The sequence below is a fragment of the Astyanax mexicanus genome, chromosome 24 (assembly GCF_023375975.1).
Source record: "Astyanax mexicanus isolate ESR-SI-001 chromosome 24, AstMex3_surface, whole genome shotgun sequence".
NCBI lineage: Eukaryota > Metazoa > Chordata > Actinopteri > Characiformes > Acestrorhamphidae > Astyanax > Astyanax mexicanus.
The window spans coordinates 16,269,364-16,288,070 of NC_064431.1; the positions used below are offsets into that span (position 1 = coordinate 16,269,364).

Consider the following 18,707-nt stretch of genomic DNA (forward strand, 5'->3'; position numbering starts at 1 on the left):
TCCGTGCACCCTGTTTTATTCCAGCCTGTCAACCGCGCGAGGCGAAAATGACAAGCAGGACAGCGGCGGAGTCCAGCCTCAGCACTGCGATTACTACCACCACCACTACCACTGCTACTGCTGCTGCTGCTACCACCACCATGCTTCACAGGTCGCGACAATAACAAAACTTCTCCCCCCCAAAACAACAACACTACTACTGCTGCGCGCGGGCTGAGGTGCTGGAAGAGGTGGTGGTGGGGGAGAGAGAGATAGAGAGAGGTAGAGAGACATACAGAACTACAGAAATAGAGAGACTACAGAGGGAGAGAGAGAGAGGGCTGCTGGTGCTGTCGGTGCTCTCGCAAATGGACGCCCCGTTCCAGCAGCGCGAGGACCGTGAAGATAGTACCCAGGAAGACCGAGAGGCACGTAAGGACAGCCCCCAGCGAGCGCGCGCATGGGGGGACGCGTTCTGAGCTCGTCGTGATTTTTGATCCGTGTTCTGATTTTTTTTCACCCAAATATTCGGAAATCTTTTTTTCCGAATATTTTCTTTCTTTACTCCGTTTTTATTGCGCATCCACCTAAAACCTTTCATCATCCTCCTTTTGCTTTTAGCCTTCCCTCCTCATCTTCCTCATCCCCACCGTTCCACCGGATTTCGCCACGCGCACCGAGCCCCCCGTCCCCCTTTTCCCCCATGAAAAACAACCACCTCCGAAGCTGCTCCCGGGACGTGCGCGCGATCATGGCGAGCAAGAGCGTGGAATGGTTGCAGGACGAGCTCGAGACCGGCGCGGGCTCCTTACTGCTGCTGGACTGCCGCGCGCACGAGCTCTACGAGTCGTCGCACATCGAGTCGGCCATCAACCTGGCTATCCCGGGCTTGATGCTGCGCCGCCTGAAGAAGGGCAACCTGCCCATCCGCTCCATCATCCCCAACAACGAGGACAAGGAGCGGTTTGCCAAGCGCTGCAAGACCGACACGGTGGTGCTGTACGACGAGGCCACCGCCGACTGGCCCGAGAACGGCGCGGCGGGCTCCGTGCTGGGGCTGCTCATGCAGAAGCTGCGGGACGACGGCTGCAAGGCGTACTATTTGGAAGGTAACGCCAGCTAACTTCTGTCTTTAAAAAGTATTTAAAAGTTCGAAACTTTATTTTTTTACGCGTATCTTTCCTTTCTGTTTCGCGAGTCTATGTTAATATATTTTGGAATATCGTCTGCTGTCAGTTTGTGTTTTCTTTAACGTTTTATCTCTTCTCAAGTTCTACTTGTGTCCGTTCCACCTTAAATAGTGCTGCAGTTGCACGTTGAAGAGACAGTATCGTATTAAAAGCCAAGTTGAACATTTAAGGTGGAACGGATCATTCTAGCACAAAACTGGAAAATAACGATAAACGCTACTTTTGGCTAAAAGTAAGAAATAAAAGCAAAGCTGGAAATTTAAGTTGGAATGAACAATTCGAACAGGACTCGAAAATCTCGTATTTTAATTGTGATATATAACAGCTAGAATCAGATCAAAAACTACTCACAAATACTCACTTATATTTTATATATCAAATAAGCAACTTGTTTATCAGTTTTGTCAAATAAACACATAATACATAATATACACATAATATATTCAGTAATGTAATCTAACAGTTGACTAGACAAACCTTTCTTTGAAAAAGTCTTAAGAACTTTTTAATTTTATTTTATTTTAATACGCACTTTTTGTGTTGATTCAGTCTCATTAGCTAATTTTCTGTAGTGTATTCAAAACAATATGTGTTAAAGTTATATGTTTTCTAAATGTTTTAATATTTAAGGTTAAGTTTCTCCTGTCCACCTTAAACTCTTAAAATTTGTATTGAGGATTCCACGGGGCGCCTCAATGTAACTGCTGCAGTATTTAAGGTGGAACTGACAGTTTGAATACGAAGCTGGAAAATAACGTGAATTTCACCTTAGATTAGAAATGAGCTGTTAAAATCGTGTTAAAGGTGGTTTATTGACACAAACGGGCGTATAAATTCTAAAATAAGCAACTTATTCATCAATGTTGCCAAATAAACCCACAAATCAGGCTAGCTTAGCGTAGCTCGCTAGTAAATAACACGGACGTCAGACAGAACAGAACCGAGCCTAATGTCAAATAGCGAATCGCAGTAACCGAGCTAACCTAGCTAAATCCTGGCCCAATACTCCTAAAATATTATACACCACTTTCCCACGTTTAAACCCATCTCCAAACTCCTAACTTTACCCGAACCCGCCCGAACCAACAAGATGTTTTCAATTACATTCCCCTAAAATGGCTCCGCCATGTTGTCTCCGTTCACGAAGAGAGAGGGACGGCTCGTATTTCATGAATGAAAACGGGAAGAGAAAGTAAAAATAACAAATATAAAGACTGAGATAGAGTTTTGTGCATTTTTTTTAGTTTTTAACGAAGCCAGTATATTATTAAACACATAAAAGTGCCCAGAGAGGCGGATGTTTACGTGTTTATGAGTTTAACTCCAAGTGTTAGCCTCCATTCACAAAAAAGCACAGATTTGCGCTGAGGGCTGCTGAGGACGGCAGCTCTAATACAAGGTTATTTAGTGTGTTTTTTGTTGTAAAAACATACATTTTAGAATTTAGTCAGGTTTATTATGTCCTTTATGACATTTCCTGACAGAAATGCGGGCCTGAAAAAAAGACCAAAAGACCTTGTAGCTATAGTTAATTCTGTTGTCACTGAACCAGTGCTAAGTTATGTCAGAATAACCTGTTTATCATTATTAGCTTGTTAGCGTTACCTAGCTAAAACACTTACCCCATGTGAAATGTTCCAATTTATTTATCAATTCTAAAAAAAATACTATTATTTTCTGTTTAAACTGTTATTTTTGAGGACATTTTACCACTTTAACCCAGCTAGTTAACTAATATACTCATAAAAAGCCCAGGAAAAATCTCTGCTGTGATTAGCCACCATTCACAAAAAAAGTGCAGATTAGTTCTGAGATCTGCCCATGGCTTACTTCACACCTCTTATAAGGAATATTAAGGGTATTGTAGAAAATTAATTAATTTTAGGCATTAAAACATATTTATTTACTTACAGTCGATTATCTCCCACTATAATTCCTGGTTTCTGGTTCTCTTATTATTTTGTTTTTGATTAATGTTTATATACGTTTTTGTGTGCAGTTTCTATGAACTAGTTTTCATATTAATCTATATTTAAATAATATCTATTTTAGTTATATCTTTAATAAGTAATATAAGTTCAAAAACATTTTTAGCATTTAATTACCCCCAATTACATGCCTTTTATTTTTTGGTTATTGTTTTGTTGTAGGGGTATTGTTTTTTTCTGGTTTAGTTTTTAATCTGTTCTTTATTAATTATGCTAGTCTTACCTTACATAACCTTACTCACTTGATTCTTTTTTGTTTTGATAGATAGATAGATAGATAGATAGATAGATAGATAGATAGATAGATACTTCATTGATCCCGAAGGAAAATTGTTAATTTTTGTTGTTAATTTTGGTTCAGCTCAGAGACATGTGTCTCTAAGTAAATGACTGTGGTCATGTGACCATAATACATTACTACATGTGAGATAACAACTGAACTTAACACATTTTATTATCAAAATGTGTATTAAAATATATGAACTTTTCCCACTTTCATCCCTGGCCACACTGATTGACCATGTGCTGTTAATTTTATTTTAGGAGGATTTAACAAGTTTCAGACGGAATATCCCGAGCACTGCGAGACCAACCTGGACTGTTCCTGCCCGAGCAGCTCCCCGCCTGCTTCCGTTCTGGGATTGGGAGGACTACGAATAAGTTCGGATTGTTCGGATGGAGAGTCAGACCGGGAGCCTAGCAGCGCCACAGAGTCTGAGGGCAGCCCGTTACCCAATAACCAGCCAGCCTTCCCCGTCCAGATCCTCCCTTATCTTTATCTGGGCTGTGCCAAGGACTCCACCAACTTGGACGTTTTGGGCAAATACAACATCAAGTACATCCTGAACGTAACTCCCAACCTGCCCAACATGTTTGAGCACGACGGGGAATTCAAGTACAAACAGATTCCCATCTCGGATCACTGGAGCCAAAACCTGTCACAGTTTTTTCCTGAGGCCATTTCTTTTATTGGTAAGTGGCCACCCTTGTAGCAATTTTTTTTCATGTTTTAGGACAGGATTGTAAATTAGAAATACACACACACACACACAAACGTAGTATGAGTGCAAATAAACACATATTTTCCTATATATCTTATTTTATGTTACAATATGGTTCAGAGTTTGAAGATGCAATATTGGAAAAAAATGATATTAGTTGTCATTTATTTTGCAAAATATATAGCAATATTAGAGGTTAATCATCTAATTTGGCATTATATTGTGAATTTGAAGCCAAGATTGGAGTAAATAAATAAATAATATAATATTGGGCGGATATACTCTGCCTCTGGTACATTTGTGCAAGAACATGTGAACAGGTGTGAGTTTTCATTGGTAAAAGCAAGAATTGGTTGGTTAAAAGCATAATGTTTTAGTTGCTGGTCCTATATTGCATGAGTGCACATTGTGATTCCAGGTCTGAAGCAAAAGTTTGTACAGCTCTACTACAGAGTGTAAAAATTATTGATTGGGCACAATCAAAAATAATTATACATTTATACAGAATGTATATATACATATACATTCTGTATAAATGCAAATAAGTGCAAATATTTAGTATATAATGTATTTAGTGTTAATGTGTGAAGAATGTAGACCATTAAGCGCATTATCTAAACTCCTTAAAAGTGGGAGTGCAGTGTAAGTGTTTTTGCTTTGGTCATTGAAAGATGTAAATATAAATACAGTCAGTAAAATAATGATGTATTTCTTATTGTGATAAAAGCAGGCTAACTGATCATTTCTGAGCTGGTTTGAAGGAGAGGGTTTAGTTCCAGGTTCTCCTGAATGCCTCCATTTAGCTCTACAATCTGCTTTGTTTCTTTATTAGATCACATGATTTACTGGAAAGATGTGCAGATCAGATAAACCAGGTGGTGGATGAGAATTACAGATAATACTGGGAATATATAAATCTGGAAATATAAAGATCTGGAATGTGTAAAATCACATGATACGGCAAAGTATTGCACAGGTATTGCCCTTTATACTTAAAAATAAAGCAGAGATGGTTTTCGTTTTTGTCTAAAAATGTTCATTCTGTGCATACCCCCTTTTTTAAATGTGCAAACAGAGGCAGACTTCTGCACATTTTAATATACAACTGAGGTTGTTTTAGTGTGAGCAAAAAAATAGAAATTTGCAGAAAAACATGCAACTTTTTACAGACCCAAACAGTGCTTTTAAGGCTCGTTTGCTTCAGTTCAGAAGCATTGGTGTAAAATGTCGCCTCACTGTCTCGCTCTGAATGCTGCTGCCCTCACTGAACCGTAAAACCGTCATCCAACTCTCAGCTTAATGAACAACAGCACACAGGAAGTGGAGTTATTGATTAACATGCAGTCATGGCTGTGGATCGCTGCACAGCTCTCTCTAACAACTGCTCACAGGATCGGCCCTCAGCTCGGCCGGATTTAGCGGTACGTGGTCACGCCAACGAGCGTGTGAGCGTTTGATTGAATGATTTAGAGAGAGGTGACTGATCTAGGCCACAGATTGCGGCGCGGTGTGTCCGTAATGTGAATGAGAGCGTGAGCATGAATGAACAACTCCGCAGAGACCAACACATCAGCTTTAAACCGGGGTTATCTTAAAGGGCACGTCCACTCATATTTCAGAATTCTCTGCATAGCTCACATATTTGCGATGAACACATACAGAGTGGGGGTTGTTAAGAGTGTGTGCTCTGTTTGTGTCCTTCCACTATTTTTAATGAGATGTGGTTTTCAAAATATGATAGATCTTTGTTTAATTAGTAACTGTGTGATTATGTAGAGCATTTAAAAAAATTTAATTATCTACAGTGTTAAGAAAACACATTTATGTTGTGTCAAGCTATTGTTTTGGTGGCCATACCATAACATTGTCACAACATTAAACGTGCTTTGTTAAATATACACTCATTGTCAGAAATAGTTGCAGGCAGATGGAAACTAACAGGAATGAAACTTGGTAGTTGTGCCAGATGGAAGATGGCATGGAGTGATTCGGAATGGAAGCGGGTCATTTTCAGTGACATTTTCAAGACCTTCTTTGTTATTGGTGGAGACAACCAACGAATCCATGTGTTGAGACAAAATGACAAGCATACAATTTGGTACAACGCCACAATACAACAATCACCATTCAGTCAAAGTGCCTGTAATGATAAAGCTGGCCTTGAAGATGCAGCAGTTACATTGCCAGACCTGTCCCTAATTTAAAATATGTGGGATGCTATTGGATGCTAGGGCTGCAACGAATAGTCGATATAATCGACAATGCCGATTATTTAAATTTGTCAAATACAAATTTAATTGTCGACAAATAGTAATTTGTAACAGTACCACATTACACAAAGTGCTGGGGACAGAAGCGCAATGGGAGATAAATAAGGGGTAAATGGCTCACTTACACAGTTTACACTTATTTTAGTCTGTGTCTCCAAAAGTTCCCAAACAAAACAGATTACAAATTTACTCACTAAATATTTAGTACTTTCTGCATTTAAACAACATTCAGCCATTTAACTGCATTTTAAATCTCATGTTCAGCTGTTTCTATTGTTTTAAAGATGGAGGACATGGCAAATGGAAATAATTGTTGATTAATCGATTAATTGAAAAAATAATAATCAGATTAGTTGACTACTTAAATAATCATTAGTTGCAGCCCTATTGGACGCACTATTGTGTGCGTATCATCAATACTCCTCTGCTACCATGAGAATATTGTAGCTGCATGAGATGATGACGGCGAGTGTATATTATGTTATATAACATTATAATAGAGCGTAACTGGCTGGCTCTGACGTTGTTCAGCGAGCGTAGTGTTTTTCAGGAAATGCCGCCCTACTGTCTGTGGCTGTAGAGTCGCCAGCACCAAGCTCATTTCCGCAGGACATCCTGTCCCTGACCACGGCTTTGTTTATCGCTCATTTTTATGAGGCATGTTTAGTAAAGCCCTGTACTTTATTACATCACATGACACTGTTATTATACAGTTATTGCTCTGTTATGTGTGTACGGAGGTTCTCTGGTACATGTCAGGCTGACTGCGGCTCTGTGAAGGCGCAGCAGTAAATTCAGGGCCGTGTTCTGAGCGTCCGGAGAGTTGTGGAATGCGGGCTTGAGGCCGTCCTCGCATGTGTCGAGTGGGTCACAGCCGGCGACCCGGCCGGCCTCTCATATTACAGCGCAAACCACAGCCACATGCTGCCCTACAAGCTGTACAGCCATCAAACTGTTAATCCTGCAGTGACTGTAGTACTAAGTATGTTGTAGAACCAGAGCACAAGAATGTCTTAGAACATCCAGCATCTGTATCAGCATTCTGATATACCTTATACAGGGTTTGTATAGTCATAAAAAACATAGAAAAATCATGAAATTTGAAAATAGCAATTTCCAGGCCTGGTTAAGTTTTGGAAGAATAAAAAACCCCAGAAAGTTTTGGTAAAGTCGTGGAAATTTGCAATCTACAAACGTGTATTTCCATTTATCAACTGAGAAAAAATATTTTAAGCTTTCAAATACATTAGCTCCGAGTTATTTTTTTTACTAATTTAGCCCTACACAAAGGATCACATTTTATTATTATTATTGAAGATTGTGTCAACATTGCTTAAATACATGTTTTTTTTTTTTGTTATTATAGTTTTAGTTGTTTTTTTGGGTCTTTTTGTCCATGTCTGCATTGATGTTTTAAAGATCGCATGGTCATTAAAATTTTCCTTGACATGGAAAGGAAATGGAAAATGTATTGGTTAGATAATATATTGGTAAAGTTTATGAACCCTGACTATATATTAATTCAAACACACTGATTTCCCATGGAAAATGTATTGATTAAAAAGTTTATGAACCCTGATTATATATTAATTATATTAATTAATGGTAACTTGTAGGGGTGTCACGATCTCGATATTTTATCGAAATCGAATCGAAATGAGGTCACGATCTCGAGTATCGAAGTCAAAAAGAGGATCGACGATCCCTCCCGCGCGCGCTACGCAAATAGCGCAGCGCGCTACGCAAATGGCGCGGCACCAACACAGCGCATCCTATTCATTTAAATAGAGATAGCCACTGCATGAGCGCAGTCGGCGGGAGTGTGATCACTGTTTTTATCTGTCCAACGGGGGAGGGGGGGCGGGGGTTGGGCGCGCAGGTTTTGTATCTGTATCTAACGGAGGGGTGGGTGCGCGCAGGTGAGAGCGTGTGAACTCGCTGAAATGCGTGTGTCAGTGTGACTTGAGAACACTGACTATAGATCACAGTGAGGTGGATTAAAAATCTTAAACTTATAATAACCTGTTGCTTTCCATTGAATTAAAAAAACATCTTTCTCTCAGATAAAGTAAACACAAGTGTGTTTCTGACTAAAATAAAAGCTTTTCAGGAGAGATATAAGTTATGTGTAAATATTTATAAGACAATACCCACATCACTTATCTAACCAGCCTGTACTGATTTCTGCCCCCCAATAATGCTTTCAATAACCTCTTGTAACCCCTGGGAGCCAGGGGTTACACTCTAATAGCCTTTAATAGTCTTCAGTAGCCTTTAAAAGACGTACCTGGCGGCCGTGGTGTGTCCACTAAACTCCGTAGTTATAAACATCCTGAGGTTAGCAGCGCGCTAACTGAGCTGTTTATAATGTAATCCGAGCAGTGCCTCCGTGTCGGCTGTTCTAACCTGCTGCTGTTAGCTGCTTGGGCTGAAAGATGAACTGTAGTGAGCTGTATTATCCGGTTAGTGGGGTTAAAACCTTTATTTGTTTACAGAAACAGTAAAAACGGACTGGCTGAGCCCTGTAGCCCGTGGCTGGGCTGTACTGAAGTAGTGACTGAGTGAAGAGAGCGGGGCTTGTGCTGCTGCTGCTAGTGGTTGGATGAAGAACTGCAGCTTCATGTAATGAGCAGTTTCACCAGCCATCCACACACAGCTCTGATAAACTGCTTGTTTTAATAGTGCACACTGTTGCTACCAAAAAAAGTCACTAGATGGCATTACCATATATATCTTAATAAATAATAATAATAATATTTATAATATTTATAATAATAATAATAATAATAATAATAAATATATTATTTAAATTTTATGAGGCATAAAATAATAACAAGAAAAAAAAACAAGAAAATCGAGAATCGAATCGAATCGTGACCCTCAAATCGAAAATGAAATCGAATCGAGGATTTAGAGAATCGTGACACCCCTAGTAACTTGTTTGTTCTACTATTGCATACATATTTAATTATTTCCGCTTATTTTCTCTATCAGTGCTATATTTACACATTATCGGAATTATGCTGACTGTTTTGGTCCAAATCATATAAAAAATATCAGGTGTAAGGTAAGGTGCCATGAGCCTTACACATGATCTGGATCAAAAGACCCAAAACATTTGGTCCAACCAAAAGAGGTGGTCTTGGCCAGGATCAGCTGAACCATGATTTAGTTGGTTTGCAGTATAAAAACATGTTTTTTGGATGGTTCAGACCAATTAGACAAAGTTGAGGCAGACTATAGTCACAATGTAACAATAGAAGAAGGAAAAGAAATGGTGTTGTGCCGAAATCCGACTCCCTTTTTGTGTGCAGGCGCCTCATGCAGCACTACAGAAGATTACGCTGGTGATGTCTGTATCTACTGTAACTGTAGATTATCTCTTATTTATAAACAGAAATAAAATCAGATAAATCCGAGGGAAATCTGTTAGACTTGTTCTGCTGGTGTGTGTGTGTGTGTTTAGTGAGTGCGCTCAGTGCGATGTGTGTTTAGTGAGTGCACTCACTCAGTGCGGTGTGTGTTGCTGAGGTGAAGCTCTGAGGTCATGAAGGTCGGATCCGTGGGAGGAAGCGCCGATGTGCTTTTAGAGGAATAATGGATTGTTTAATGGATCTGCTGACTGGAACCACTTTCACTTTTCATGTTAAACTGGAGGCTTTGGGGTTTTTTATATAATCTGTCAGAGTCTGAACCCAGCAGAACTTTACAACGGCTGAAAATAATAAAATCCAATAGTATAATTTATTCCAAATATTTGTGGAACGTATTCGATTGGGTTCCACTGTGTGTTCTGGGTCGAGCAGTGAGCTTTGATAACCCTACGTTTCTCACACACAAGTAAACAACAAATAGGAAGTGGGGGGAGTTTCAGTTCCTGTGGTTGAGCTGTTGATCGCTGGCTCAGCTCAGTTTCAGCGCGAGGGCAGAAAAACTGGGGCAGCAGCGCTATCACAATTTCCTGTTTGGAGGGTGGACAATGTAACCCGGCGCAGTTTCATTTTCATAGCAAACAGAAGACATCTGGTTCTCACACTGCGGTTCCACCAAACCGGTATTACAAAACGGCCCGCGTGTGCCGGCGGGGAACCCTCAGGGGTTCTAGATGTTGAGAGAAATCCTTATTATTTCTAGGAATTAGAAAATCCAGATTTTCAAGTGTAGCTCACTGATGGTTATGTAGCAGAGAGTAGCTGGAAGTTAAACTCCAGTACCAGCAGCAGTAGTACAGTCCCAGACTTAGATTACTATTAACTTGGAACATTCAGCCGGCTAAGCTCTCCTATTGGTCAAGACTGGAACTGGTTTTTCATGACTATAAAACAAATATACTTTGTTTTATATATAGTTTTTAAATATATAGTTTTATATAGTTTTTATATATAGTTTGTTTTGAAATGTTTTTTTCATGGCTATAAAACAAATATAGCTAGATCTGTCAAATAGTTTTTTTGGCTGATATATTGTCCTAGAAATATTTGTACTATTGTCCTAGTAATATTATATAATAGCATAGTAGTTAGGCCTGTCACAATAACTGTTTTTTTTACTAATATATTGCCCCAATAATAATTGCGAAAAAATATATTATTGTCATTTTAAGATAATTTTTTCCACTAATGTAATGATAATTTCAAAGTATACATCATGTTTTACTAGTAATTAACTTTTCATTTTTAAGAATATCCAGTCATTCAAACTGACATGAAACAGTCTTATATATATATCTGGAAAAAAATAAGAGACCACTTCAGTTTCTAAAGCAGTTTCTCTGATTTTGCTATTTATAGGTATATGTTTGAGTAAAATTAACATTGTTGTTTTATTCTATAAACTACAGACAACATTTCTCCCAAATTCCATAAAAATATTGTCATTTACAGCATTTATTTGCTGAAATAACAAAAAAGGTGCAGAGCTTTCAGACCTCAAATAATGCACAGAAAACAAGTTCATATTCATAAAGTTTTAAGAGTTCAGAAATCAATATTTGGTGGTTTGATTCATCTTCCTCTTGTTTATATTCCAGAGGTTTTTAAGTTGGTAAAATCAAAGAAACTCATCATTTTTTAAAGTGATCTCTGTATAATTAAAATATATATATATATATTTTTTTTTTTGCCATTCACATTTAATGTGCCCCTCTCGCTAAGAAAAGCATACTATAATGTAGGGGTGGGCAATATTATATCGTATACAATATATCGTGACAGAAATATCGTAATATTAAAAATCCATATCGTGATAATAGGGCTGTTCTGTCTTAAAAGTAGTCTATTATTTACTGTGAAGCTTTAGGTGTATTTATTGTATAATTGTTTTAGTTTGCAGTTTATATGCATGCACTAAATATTCTGCAATATTATTTGCTGCATTATATTATTTTATGCTATATTATTTATTTTGCCACATTATGATTATGCTGTTATACTCTTATACTATATTCCAGTTTTCCTATATCGCCAAGTATATCGTTATCGCAAAAATACCCTGAAATATCGTGCTATTATTTTAGAGCCATATCGCCCACCCCTAATATGTGATATTTAGGTGTATAAATGATTGTAAACAAATCCATATTTTAATCCAATAACAAATTAATAATGTAATTATCATGATAGGCCTATATCTTATATAAATAAAATGCAATCAAACAAAAACAGTGTTTTATTGTTGACATACCGGCTCATATTGTACGATAAGTGTGTAATGGTGTAATAGTGTAATGACAGGCCTAAGCACAGTAATTCTGTTACATCCTTTTTAGTGCAATATATGATTTTATGTTATTTCAGACATTAGAAATAGAATTGTCAGGGTTCAGGCAGTTTAATTATAACTGTTTGGTGGTGTAATAACTTTCTTTGTACCCATTTTTGCATCTGTTAACTCTTTAATTATTCAGAGAATATTGGATGCATTTAATTTGAATTAAACTTTTCTCCTGTTTCTGTTAGTGGTGTAAAGTCTTAATGGAGAAAGTGGTGGAATTGGGGCAGGTTAGGGGGGGGTTGTAAATGTGCCGTTTTCATTCATCACGTGAGTGAAAGAGGGAAAAAACGGCACTCTGCATTAGCTTTTGTGTTAATAGCTCGGCAGAACATCATGTTCCACACAGCCTGATGCATATAGTACATCAATAATGCATACACACACACTCAGGCTCTGCCACACACACTCACACACACACACACACACACTTACTCACACCCACACTTACCCAAACAGGGTTAGCTGAAGATGCAAAAGAAGCATTTCTCAATGGAGCTCCACCCACAGCTCTCTCAGTTCAGCAGGTTTTGTGCTCAGTGAGGCTCGTTAAGTGCTCCATTCAGTGGTCTGGACCTTTGCTGTATTTCAGTTCACTTTAGTCATCCCGCTGAAACATTTTGCTCCATATATTCAATTTCTTCTTCAATATAGTTTTGTAACTGTGGAAAATATATTGCTGTTCTTGGGACAAAACAATGTGTCACCAAAATAGCTTTTTAATGTATATCAGTGTACAAATCTAAACAGCTGGTACTGGTAAAATAAGAAAATACTAAAATCTAGCTAAAATACTAGGTTTTCACATAACAATAATGATCTCCACAAATTCAGCACCTTTGAATGAAAGTTTCTGATCGCCCTCTGTCCTTTTCTCTCCTCAGATGAAGCTCGTTCCAAAAAGTGCGGCATCCTGGTCCACTGCCTGGCCGGCATCAGCCGCTCGGTCACCGTGACGGTGGCGTACCTGATGCAAAAGCTCAACCTGTCGCTGAACGACGCGTACGACTTCGTCAAGCGCAAGAAGTCCAACATCTCACCCAACTTTAACTTCATGGGGCAGCTTCTGGACTTTGAGAGGACACTGGGGCTCAACAGCCCCTGCGACAACCGCTCGCCCAACGACCAGCTCTTCTTCACCACGCCCACCAACCACAACGTGTTCCAGCTCGACACGCTGGAGTCCACATGAGGGTCGGCCCGGGCGGGTCCGGGTGGGAGCGGCCACCCTTTCTGAATGTTTGCCTCCTGGAGTCCAGCGGAGGTTCTGTTTGTTTGTTTTTGGACCTGGACGACCGGGCCAGGCGGGCAGAATGCAGAGCGATAAAGAGAGGGGTGGTTCGGACCCCTGGGGATCGCTGCCCAGGAGGGTCCGACGTACGGAGGCTGACCTGAGGAGACCCCTGCTGCCATACTGGGGATTTTCGATGCAGCTTTTCTTGCCTTTATGGAAACAGACTGTTCTCAATTTTTGTAATATTTTTGTTTTTTTGTTATTTTTTTATTTTCTGGCCTCGTTTTTGAGGAAACACCAGACTAGACTGAACAGAACATTAATGGAGCTTCATACAAAGAGAAAGAGAGGAAAGCAACCCACCCACCCTCTTAACCCTTCAGAAACCCTCGAAAACCCTTCTAAACCCTCCTACACCCTACATCCTGTCCTGATGGGTGCCAATGTAGTCGTGTCTGTATTTGTACAGGAAGAAGGAGTCGTCACTCTACTGAATGTGGGCGGAGTTTATGGTTGTTGTAAAGACGAACAGCTGTAAAGGCAACATGCACATACTACGCTCCAGTACACACAGTTTGTATTCCAGTCTGTATACCAGTTTGTCACCCCAAAATAAGTTGGCGGAGTATTGTAGATTGTATCCGAGCAACAAAACGACAAGTAGAGAACGACGAAAGACAGACATTGTGAACTAATTGAGTTTGGAGGTTGTTCTTTTTATCTCAATAGGAAAGTTTGTTTTCTTTTATTGGTTTTGATTTTTTTTTTTTTTTATCATTTGTAATGACCTAATGCGGTTTGCACAGTGGTGAAGCCTTTCACTTCTTGGCACTTAATAAACTGGTACCACACGAATAAAGAGACATTCAGAGGTCACCCAGGCTGGCGCTGCCTGTTCTAGGCTCCGGCGTGGCCTCGTAGCTGCCGCCTGGGACCGGGGCAGGGGCCGTACTGGGCTAGGGGCGGCGCACTTACTCAGAACTGTTCTTTATGTCCTAGCTAGTCCCCGCAGAACGAAAAGTGTTGGTTCTTGTTGTTGGGTCGATTCACCCTCAGGCCTTGTTGATTATACAGTATGAATATATATTCTATTACCTTTGAAATAAGTATTCACTCTATGTATTTGAGCATGTTGCTCTAGAGTCGTGGTCTGGGGAGGGTTTGTTGGGAGGGTTTCTGGGATGGGGAGGGAATGGGGGATGGTGAGTTGGTTAGTCGGCTAGTTGGGTTGTCGGCTAGTCAGCAAGATGATTAGTCGGCTAGTCAATTAGACAATTAGTTGGTTAGTCGGCTAGTTAGCTAGACGATTAGTCAGCCAGTCAATTAGTCGGCTAGTCAACTTGTCGATTAGTCGGCTAGTAAGAAAATCAAATAGTCGGCTGGTAAGCAAATCAATTTGTTGGCTTGTCGGCAAGTCCTTTAGCTGCCTAGACAGCAAGTTGATTAGTAGGCTAGTCAGCAAGTTGATTAGTTGGCTAGTAAGAAAATCAAATAGTCAGCTGGTAAGCAAATCAATTAGTTGGCTAGTCGGCAAGTCCTTTAGCTGCCTAGACAGCAAGTTGATTAGTTGGCTAGTCAGCAAGTCGATTAGTTGGCTAGTCAGCAAGTCGATTAGTTGGCTAGTCAGCAAGTCGATTAGTTGGCTAGTCAGCAAGTCGATTAGTTGGCTAGTCAGCAAGTCGATTAGTTGGCTAGTCAGCAAGTCGATTAGTTGGCTAGTCAGCAAGTCGATTAGTTGGCTAGTCAGCAAGTTGATTAGTTGGCTAGTCAGCAAGTCAGTTAATTGGCTAGTCAGCAAGTTGATTAGTTGGCTAGTCAGCAAGTCGATTAGTTGGCTAGTCAGCAAGTCGATTAGTTGGCTAGTCAGCAAGTCGATTAGTTGGCTAGTCAACAAGTCGATCTGTTGGCTAGTCAGTCAACTAGTTGATTAGTTGGCCAGTTGGTGGCTTGGCTATTCAGCTTGGCATATAGTCATCTAGTCGGCTATTTGGTTAGTTGGTTAGTTGGTTATTCCTTCACTTGGTTGTTGGGAAATCGAATGTTTGGAACCGTTTTTTTAACTCGTATCGCTGCCCCCAAGGCAGCATACAGTGCGTGGCGAGAGTTTCTGTCCACAGAAACGTTTAGACTGGACTTTAGACAGGACAAGCGCTCGAGTTAGCAGGGGTTGCTTTAAGCTGGCCTTATATAACATTTTTAATCCTTTCCTATTCTGACTGTTCTGTACTGTTTGTATCTCACTTTAGAAAATCGTTGTATAAAAATTCGTTCGTTTTTAAAAAGAAACCGATATGTAGTAATAATAACGGACAACTAATGGTCTTTAACGGGTCAGTCGAGGTTGTATTATTTGTTACTCTCTGCAATATATACATACAAACATCCTAAACAGCAGTATTTTCTAAAAAAAAAAAAAAAGAACAAAAAAAACTTGCAACGTTCTGAAAAGGCCTCGGGTTTTTAACTCCTTTACTTTTTCTACTCGAATTCCACGGAAAAACAGCTCGCTTTGGGACTGAGGTAGCTTTTCGCCTGGAGCGTCCAAAGCACAGGGCTCAGCATCGCAGCATCACACACACTGGTTAACTCCGATCACGACGGCCTGCTCGCAACGTTTCTTCATCTCTGTTCGGTTCCGTTGGTCCCGTTCAATCCCGCGGATTTACGTAATGTGCTCCGTGCTATTCCTGTGGCCTTTAATGTATTGAAATATATATTTATATATTTCAGCGCTGTCATGCAATAACATTGTATCTTCTATTTTCTTTTTGGCGTGTTCTTTTCCTGTATGACTCAATAAGAATCTGACTTTTACATTAGGTCTAAATGGATCAATAGAAATGCTTCAAAATTAGTTGCTTATGAATCAGATCTTTTTCCACTGACTTCAATTAAACGTTATCCCTCCTGTTATGTAAAACTGTTCCTTGGTCAGGTTGAAGCAGTTAATATTTAACCATCCAAAATCCATAAACACAATTTTTGGCTTTATTATTATTATTAGATTAATGAATATTTAGTGTAATTAAAAATGTATATTTTGATGAGCGTAAGCAGGGTTTACCTAAATTACACAGGTTATGATAATGTACCATTTTTTTATTTGGAATTATTTTTTTAACTATTATCTAGTTATATAGAGAGAGAGATATAGAATGAACAGAGAAGCAGAAAAGGTGGTCCAAAAATAATTACTAATATATTTCCTGCATTTTTAAACCAATCAATTTTCCCCACATCATGACAGGAGGGTTACAATGTTTTTTTCCGTTGTAAAGTTAAAAGATACAAAGTTTTTTCACGTCAGCGATGATTTATATATATATTTATATATTTATATGTATATGTATATAAATAAACAAATAATTATTAAATATATTGAGTAGATATGCAATAGTCTCCTCCCAAATATATATATATATATATATATATATTACTGAGGATGACTAACTCTCGTGCTTGAAGCCCCTCATCCATTGGAGGTTGGCATTCGGTCACAATAAGGAAAATAAACGGCGTTTGGTCTCGAGTCAAACTCTCAGCACCCGAGACTGAGACGTATTTCAGTACGGAGCTTTTTTACTTTCATTCTTTTCTGTTTTGTAATTTTTTTGTAATTGTTCTGTTTAATTTAAATAATGTAAATCCTTGATTTCAAGCTGCTTCTTGTGGAGGAATGTTAGTGTGTCCGTAACGGCGGGAAAAGAAACGTTATTTTCTGTCTGTAAATCGCCAGAAACACAGGAGCTCTGCTTACTGTGGACATTTCTTGTAGCTACAACTTCGGAAAGAGGCAGCGAGAGAGTGAGAGTGAAAGAGCATGTAACAGAGTGTGTGAGAGAGAGAGTGAGGGAGGAATGAGAGTTGAATAACAAAAAATGTATATCTTACCTCACTGAGGAATTTTTCAGGGATTTTTGACAATGCATCTGCATCGTGTTACAGCTTCAAATACATGACGAATAGCTGTTTTATATGTGCTGTATACATTTTTTAAAAGATGCAATCTATATATGTGTATAAAACTGGGCGCTTGGTAACAGGGCAGTTCGATTTTCTGATTTATGAAGGATATGAAATTGTCCGTATGTATTATATAGTTATATGGAACACAAACACAACAAGACATGTTTATACTGCAAATAAATATTGAATTATTTTTTTGGTTAACTACTGTGGTCTGTTTGTCTTTCTTCATTTTCAAGAGAAGAGAGGGGAAAAAATGATGCGTTGGTTTTATTCTCTTTTGTTTTAATGAAATGAAGCCAAAAATATGCATGTCACTATGATGTCAAATTTGCAAGCAGTAGAGTCTGTCTGCACAATAGAGAGCAATGGTGAAGCCAAACTTACCCACTCATTCAATATGTCCACCCTCTTCTCCCAGACTAAGCGTGTGTCTCAGACTGCCTTCCTTGAGTTTTTTAAACTGTACAGCTTAAAGTATCAGAATCAGAGTGGATTTCCCCGAATATATCCAGTTAGCACAGGATGTTTAATGTCCCAACAGCAGAATGAGAGGGGCAAAATTGCTATTAGCATGGGTGGGGCTAAATTGTCATCAGATCAATGTGCAGAAATAATAAAAACATTTTTTTTGTGTCCAGATGTTCATGCAATTTTGACTACTTGAGCTATACAGCTCTGGAAAAAAATAAGAGACCACTTAAAAATAAGGGCTTCCTTTTGGCTTGTTCTTTTCCTATATGACTCCAAAAGAATCTGACTTTTTACATTAGGTCTAAACTGATCAATAGAAATGCTTCAAAATTATTTGCTTATAAATCAGATATTTTTCCATTGACTTCCATTAAACGTTATCCCTCCTGTGAGGCTTCCTTTAATTTTACCAATGTGGATGATCACAAGTCATCAAACCAAACTGAACTGCTTGATTTTTTTGCACCAGGAGTGGAGTAAAGTTATCCAAAAGCAGTGTTTAAGACTGGTGGAGGAGAACATGCCAAGATGCATGAAAACTGTGAATAAAAAACAGGTTTATTCCACCAAATATTAAAACTTTATGAATATGAACTTGTTTTCTTTGCATTATTTGAGGTCTGAAAGCTACGCATCTGGGAGAAATGTTGTTTGTAGTTTATAGAATAAAACAACAATGTTTATTTTACTCAAACATATACCTATAAATAGCAAAACCAGAGAAACTGATTCAAAAACTCAAGGGGTCTCTTATTTTATTCCAGAACTGTAGAATTGGTAATTGGAAGAGTGGGATTAATACTGGGTGTTTTAATTTTCAGTAGTCAAGACTGGTT

The 18,707-nt window shown here is 38.9% G+C and overlaps 1 protein-coding gene across 1 annotated transcript; it reads left to right on the top strand.

Moving 5' to 3' along the window:
* Window positions 1-17,601, top strand: dusp7 (dual specificity phosphatase 7). Its single transcript, XM_022682614.2, has 3 exons — window positions 1-1,088; window positions 3,701-4,129; window positions 13,082-17,601. The coding sequence occupies exons 1-3, from the start codon at window positions 683-685 to the stop codon at window positions 13,387-13,389; spliced, it is 1,143 nt and encodes a 380-aa protein (XP_022538335.1). The 5' UTR covers window positions 1-682; the 3' UTR covers window positions 13,390-17,601.
* Window positions 17,602-18,707: the final 1,106 nt, after the last annotated feature.

Excerpts from the sequence above, each read along its gene's own strand:
- dusp7 (XM_022682614.2), top strand. The coding sequence starts at position 683 with ATGAAAAACAACCACCTCCGAAGCTGCTCCCGGGACGTGCGCGCGATC. Across the intron at positions 1,089-3,700 it reads CAAGGCGTACTATTTGGAAG|GAGGATTTAACAAGTTTCAG; the intron begins GTAACGCCAGCT and ends ATTTTATTTTAG. Across the intron at positions 4,130-13,081 it reads TGAGGCCATTTCTTTTATTG|ATGAAGCTCGTTCCAAAAAG; the intron begins GTAAGTGGCCAC and ends TTCTCTCCTCAG.